General features: G+C 33.1%; 1 protein-coding gene across 1 annotated transcript; it reads left to right on the top strand.

Moving 5' to 3' along the window:
- The first annotated feature begins 774 nt into the window (after positions 1-774).
- Positions 775-5,348, top strand: LOC123548106 (uncharacterized). The gene is made up of 3 exons (XM_045335341.2): positions 775-902; positions 3,438-4,367; positions 5,197-5,348. Exon 2 carries the CDS (start codon positions 3,448-3,450, stop codon positions 4,327-4,329), a length of 882 nt encoding a protein of 293 aa, XP_045191276.2. The 5' UTR covers positions 775-902; positions 3,438-3,447; the 3' UTR covers positions 4,330-4,367; positions 5,197-5,348.
- Positions 5,349-6,874: the final 1,526 nt, after the last annotated feature.

Raw genomic sequence — 6,874 nt, 5'->3', positions numbered from 1 at the left:
TATGTCTGTCCAGACCCGCTGTTTTTATTGGTTGAAGAATTATAAATTTACAGCTTCTATTGGTTCTTTAAGTAGGTCAAAAGTTGACAGAGAGAGCTACGTCGAAAAATGCTCATGTAATGTCCACGTTATAATTATCCCTTAGACTTTATCTTCATGGTTCTCTGATTCATAATCAATAAATTAGTACTTGTATCTTGTTGCTTACTTAGGACTTAAGAGTAACAATTCTTGCTTGGTTTTATACCACCATGGGTTCTTCCCGTGTTTGCCATAAAGGCTCATAATGGCTTTGTTTAAAATGTGGCTGCCACATTTTCCGTTATGAACATAAAATACATCAATTTCTTGTTAAATCTTATTTCCGATATTTACTTTCTTTAACATTTGTCAAAGGTTTGAATATTGCTGAGTGTACTAGAATGTTTTATTGAATCTATTGTTTTTTATTACCTCCCTTTACCTTTACCTAACTATAACAATGCATGTGCAATATTAAATTAAAGTAGTCTTTTTCTAACAATGTAAGTACGCATTACATCTATTTGCAAAGCTGTTTCATCTGTTTTTAAGATGAAAAATTAAAGCATTATAGACGTTGAAATATGCCATTAATTCTATGCCATGCAAACTAATTCACATTTAAAGCAATTTAAAAGTCTTTTCTTTAATGCAATTAACTCAATCTTATGTAAATTCTATGCCGACCTTTTTATTTTTATCTGTAATAAAGAACGGAATTTGGCACATGTGAAACATGATAGTTTTGTCAAATGAATGATGGACGTATTGGTGTAGTGTCAGAGTGTCTCACTACATATAAGGTTTTTCCGCCTAGAATATATAAGGTCACAGGCACTGCTTGTGCATTCCTTTTAAATCTTGGAAAACACGACAAAAAGGTAAAATGCTCTTATTTTCTGTTTTGGTTTTTTATATTAAACATTCTTTCATTATTTTTCGGAGGATGATTCAGATTTCAATTTATGAAAGTAACTTGCATCGTTTTTTTTTTAATTTTTGTTGAAATATTTTTCAAAAAGTAAGATAAAAATAATATCTTGTTAAAGTTTTATGATATTTTGCGTTTCAGGTTTTCACAAAACATGCTTTTTACTAGTTTAGGAATACATTTTATGTAGTTTAAGTATTATGATTAAAACTCTTTATATAATAAGAAACTAAATTTGTAACAAACACCCTATACAAGTTATACAGATTCACCTTTTCTAATGATTTGAAATGTTCTTATATATCTTATTCCTTACTTATGAAATCAGCTTGTAGCATTTCTCTAATTGTAAAAGAAAATAAGAAATGAAATACAGTACTTTTTAACATATTTAAAACTTGTACCAGTTTGTAGTGGAATTGCTATTTATGAACTGAAGTCAGTAGACACATGACTGGTTTGATTTCTAGAATGCATTTGTAGTGGATATGCTAATACTGAATTTAAGTTTTTCGAAAAGTAATGATCTTCATTAATAGAATATATTTTTGTAGTTATGCTGTTCACTGACTTGAGTTGTCCTCGTTTTGTACTATGTAGTTGGTAAAAGCATAATTGTCTTTATTACAGTAGAAAATATTTGCAGTGGTAATGTTTATAATACCATTTCATATTATGTTGTCCGCGTTACAGTTGCATAAGATCCAACTACCTGGGCCGATGCTCATGGCCTACTGTGCAAAAGTTTAATGCACTAATGTCATCTAGTAGTAAAAGATATATATATAGTTACAAAATATATTAAAGAAGCATTAAATGTGAGAAAGAATACTCTTGAAAATCTACTTGTCTTCTGATCGAATAAAATTATTGTGTTTTGTTCCTTGTCTTTTGTATATATGTTCACTTTCTCGTGTATGATTGTCTTTGCCATAAGTTTTTATATTTGTAAATGGCCAAAGGCAAATGTATTGCTGATTGCCAATAAACTGAAACTGAAACTATAATGGACTAAAATGCCGAAACATAATGGTTTTCAATTGTAGAATACATATGTAGGTAGTAATGTTATCAATGATTTGAAGTTTGCAGAAACACGTTGGTCTTTGTTTGTACATTTTAGTTGTAGTGGCTATGCTTTTTATGAACTCAAGTTGGCAGAAACGTAATTGACTTCATTTTAATTTATGTAAAACGTTACCACACAAGATATCAAAAAGTAAACGAAGTAATGTGAAACATCGTATCTATATAGAATTGAAAGAAAGTATTATTTTCATAGTGTGTATACTTATTGCTGTAATATTATAAATGTGTTTTCTCTGCTATTTGAAACGTAACTAAAGCTTGTGAAGTTTGTTTTCGGGTACGCTTTGTTAGGATATACAGAGGTTTGTTAGTCGGTAGAGAATATCAAGTATTTGAGAAAGTCGTGACAAACAGGATACATTAGGATTCCAAACTATGCTGAAATTTTTCAGGAAGTTAAATGTTGCAAAATTCTTACCAACAGGTAACGTTCATTTTATCATTCATGCTTTCGGTAACTTTTTTATATTTAAATATGTATTACAAAGTATTTTATTATACAAAAAAAAAGAAGAAGATAATTTGGAACAATGTCTGACTCAGTCAGCTTTCATGAGTTTTACATTCCGTCAGATATAATAGGGTTATTACAGCAGTAGCTCGATCTGTGATGCTGTATTCGGCTCGAGTGGATTATCGCAAGATCGGAGCGCCGAGTGTGATCCGACCTTACAAAATCCACGAGAGCCGAATACAAAGTCCCAGATCTAGCTACTGTTATAATGACCCTTTTATTATATACCTCAACCTTTTTGTGTGTTGTTTTGTTATTGAACGAAATCTTTAATGTTTATCAGTACTAAAATGGAACTAAGTGAAGTTTTTATGTCCGGCAGCATACAATACGGAATATAAAGGTACAATATGGAATTTTTCTGCCAGTTCACATTTAATTGTGAAATACAAGCCGATATTTTTACAGACTTTATATAGATATATAACAAATGTTGTTAGCTGCTATTTTTCCTAATTAACAGCTTTTTTGTAATACATATGTCTTTTAGAAACGGTGTTTTTTTGCATAGTAGAGAAGACCTATGCCTATCATTCTACATGCTGCGAAGCCTATTCATCAATAGAACAAGTTCTATGACAACTTTACAAAATCAAATAAGTCTAAATTCGTTTGTTTCACATTCTGATTCACGTTAGCTTAAATAAAAGTTCTGACACTAAGATGTTGGCCAGGTTAAATACTCGCTGTTTTAACACTAAAATAAGTGAATACTGAATACATGTATGACTGCGACTGCATTTGATATTCAGTATAATGTAATAAAACATACGGAGTTATAGTTATGACCGTTTGTTCATGCGATGTAAACTATTTATGCAATGGAATCATTGCTGTGACAAAGCATTGTTTTGTAAATTATGATCTTTTACACTATTCCAGGTAATTAGCCATGAAGGTTTTATTACTACTTGTAGTCCTAATTGATGCAGCTACCTCACACTACTATTATTACCATGGTGACGACCTGGGTATACCAAGGCAACATTACAGACCTTTTATCTTTGCCCGACCTTATCACACAGCGGGAGTGGCACCATATTTTGAGAATTCATATGATTCAGGACATCCAGGATATAGAGGTAGCCGATTAGGGAGTCACCGTAGGCTTGATGCTGGATACCTTGACTACTCCAGACGCAACCCATATGAAACAAGCGGATATCGTGGTATTGGAGCAGACAGTTATCTTGATATTGCGTACAATAGATACCGTAACTTTGATAGTAACATTTACCCTGATTATGAAAGTGATATATACCGTGATTTTGAAACTGACAGACACTATAATTTCGGGGATTATTCTGATCGTTACGGACAAGATAGAGCACCCCGTAATTATAGGCGTTCTGGTTTTCGAAATAGTAGATACTTGGGTAATGGTGACGGTACATACATTGGTTTAGGAAATAGAAGAAACATAGACTATTACAACGAGGCTAGCAGTGATTTAAGAAATATAAGAGACCGTGGTTATAGAAACGATGCATATAATGACATAAGAGAGAGCGGGTACCCTAATGCAGGTGACGGTGCATACAGTCCTACAGATTTACGCGATAGAGGCAGCCCTACTGAAATCTGGAAAAACAACATTAATCGCAGGCAAGATATCGCAGAAAATGTTCGTAATGCTAGAAAAAACTTTGCAGAGAACGTCAGTGGTAGGAGACAAGACGCGACAGAATCCCTCCGCAGTGCGAGAAAAGACATCCGAGAAATAAACAGGGGTATAATGAAAAGTAGGATAGAAAACGGATTAACTCCTGTATGAGAACAATGCAAGTATTAGCAGGAACACTGACAAGAAAGGTTTGTAATAGTGCCTTGATTTTTCTTTTCTTTTTAACGTATACTGTAATAGTATTTCTATATAAAGTTAGTTCAAAAACCCATTGCATTACATTTCCTAGCATAGCAAAAGAAAAAAAAAAACATAATATGCCGGTAACTGAATAGCTCCTAACGAAGGACGTAATCGCAATATGTTTCACCTAGTACATGCTCGGAGACACTTGTCGTCTTCCTTTTGACACATATAGCTTGTTTACGTTATAACGATTTTGAAACTTTTCACACTGCCTTTGAAAACAACCATGTATTGTACTCTACCCTTAGAATCAACATTGTTTACCCGTTCACCTTTTGCGGTTATCGTATGAACAGAGCCTGACGAAGTTTTTGTTTTTGGATAATATTATTGCCATGCATTTTAAATAAGCAAATCTAGATCTAGACACATTTAAAAAATGATCTAAAACCTTACTTGGCCATGTTTAAACAGGTCATTTTTCTAACTCAGGACTATCAAATAAATTTTACTTATGTGTAATATCCTGCTGAAAATATCAACCCTTGATTAACAATGATTCTATATGTAAAAATATAGCTCTAGATTGATTATTTCTAATACACTGACATATAAAGAGAGAGAATTTTCGTTTTAGGTCCAAATTGATGTAATGCAGCTATTGATAATAATTAGAGTGTGGTTATTTTCTGGCATTGCATGACAAGATTGCCGAGCAGATAATTACAGGTTAATAAATTATTGTCGTGATTCGCCCATCATCCTCTTTTTCAGCTGGTGCCATCTTCGTTTTATTAAATATGATTATGTGTGTATATTTTTCTTTTCCAGATCAATCACACGGCAACTTCAAAACTCTTGTTACCTCGAAACGATGACGCTTATTAGAGTTATCTGGACGATTGAAGTAATCTTGCTGACTGATAGTATTACTCCAGAATTTATATGTTAAATATAATTGCAATAAAAGATAGTAGCCAAGATTTATTGCCTTTCTGGATACAATTTAGACTGCAGTCAAATGACCACTTTAAAGCATGGCAAATTAAGTCTGATTGAATTTGTCAAACAGTAACTTCGGCGGCTTGGGACAGTCAGTCGTTTCAATTCACCTGTCCTATAGCACTGCTGATTCGAGCTACAGCAGATTATGTTATTGCTTTTGGAATTACTAGCAATATTTGTCACAAAGGAAACTTGCTTCACTTTCACCTTACTTCTCGGCAACATGAACATTCATATTTCATTCTAAATCAAAACCTGTTTCATATTTTATGCGTTTATCTAAATTTGGCTACAACACACCCTTCGTGCAATTCAAACGTGAACTTGAAAAGCAAATCCCTTATTGCATCAAATATGTCTTTGTTCATTTAAGATGACGCTTAATTGGACCATTTAACTAAATGTGATAATTTTGTATCCCGGGTATGTCTTTAGACCTAGTTGAATCAGGATAACACTGCATATAACTGATTTTCCCCAAGTTGTTTTTGTTTGTTGGAAGGTACTTATAGGTTATCAGCTTCGTATAAAAAATATGCATGACTACTGCAGTATTATTCCGCTAGATAGCCCGCCCGCTTAGCTCAGTAGGGAGAGCGTTGGTCTACGGATCGCGAGGTCGCGAGTTCGATCCCCGGGCAGGGCGAATGTTTTCCATGACAATTTGATAAAAGGCATTGTGTCTGAAATCAACAGGTAAATACTGATACAGAATCCAGGAAAACTGGTTAGGTTAACTGCCCACCCTTACATGACTGAAATACTGTTGAAACCAACGGCTTTAACCCAAAACAAACAAAAGAACGGGTCCATATTTCTCAGTACAATGCTAAAAATAATGTTATCATATACGTATCTGCACATATTAATATGTAAACATCGTAATCAATTTGTTTAATAGGCTGAATAAAATTTACAAAACTGACTAAACAAAAAAGTGAAAGCAACGACGAACATTACGTTATGCACCCTATTTGAAATTCAGACGTCAAGGTTGAACAACATTTGCGTTTCCAGTTCCATTTTATGTCAAGGGAGAATAAAAAATGAGTATTTAATAAAAAAAAATCATACCGCCATTTGATTTTGCTATAAAAGCTGTCTACCAGGTCTTTATATGCATTTTCAAATTTAATAGTGAATAACATTTTAGTTTTAGTCGGAGTTAAAATATACATTTCCGGAAAGATAGAACCCAAACTGTGCAAAATCTGAAGAAAAAAATACTAAATTCTTTAATTTCTCGCAATTAGATCTGTCGTAAGTTATCTCAGCAAAACAAATAACTTTGATCGCATTTTTATTTTTATACAGCCTTTAAATGGCCTTTAAACCATTAAGAACTACAATGTACATGTAAATGAGTTTCTCACTTATTATATTAAGCATGGCGTAAGAAGAAAACTTAAGGGGCTGAACACTGGATAATCGCTGTTGCAATTAGGTGTCTACTTTTAATAACACAATACTATACAACTTCAAGCCACACAGCACTTGTAATTGT

Source organism: Mercenaria mercenaria, chromosome 9 (assembly GCF_021730395.1).
Source record: "Mercenaria mercenaria strain notata chromosome 9, MADL_Memer_1, whole genome shotgun sequence".
NCBI classification, from domain to species: domain Eukaryota; kingdom Metazoa; phylum Mollusca; class Bivalvia; order Venerida; family Veneridae; genus Mercenaria; species Mercenaria mercenaria.
This window is presented reverse-complemented; position numbering and strand designations above follow the sequence as displayed.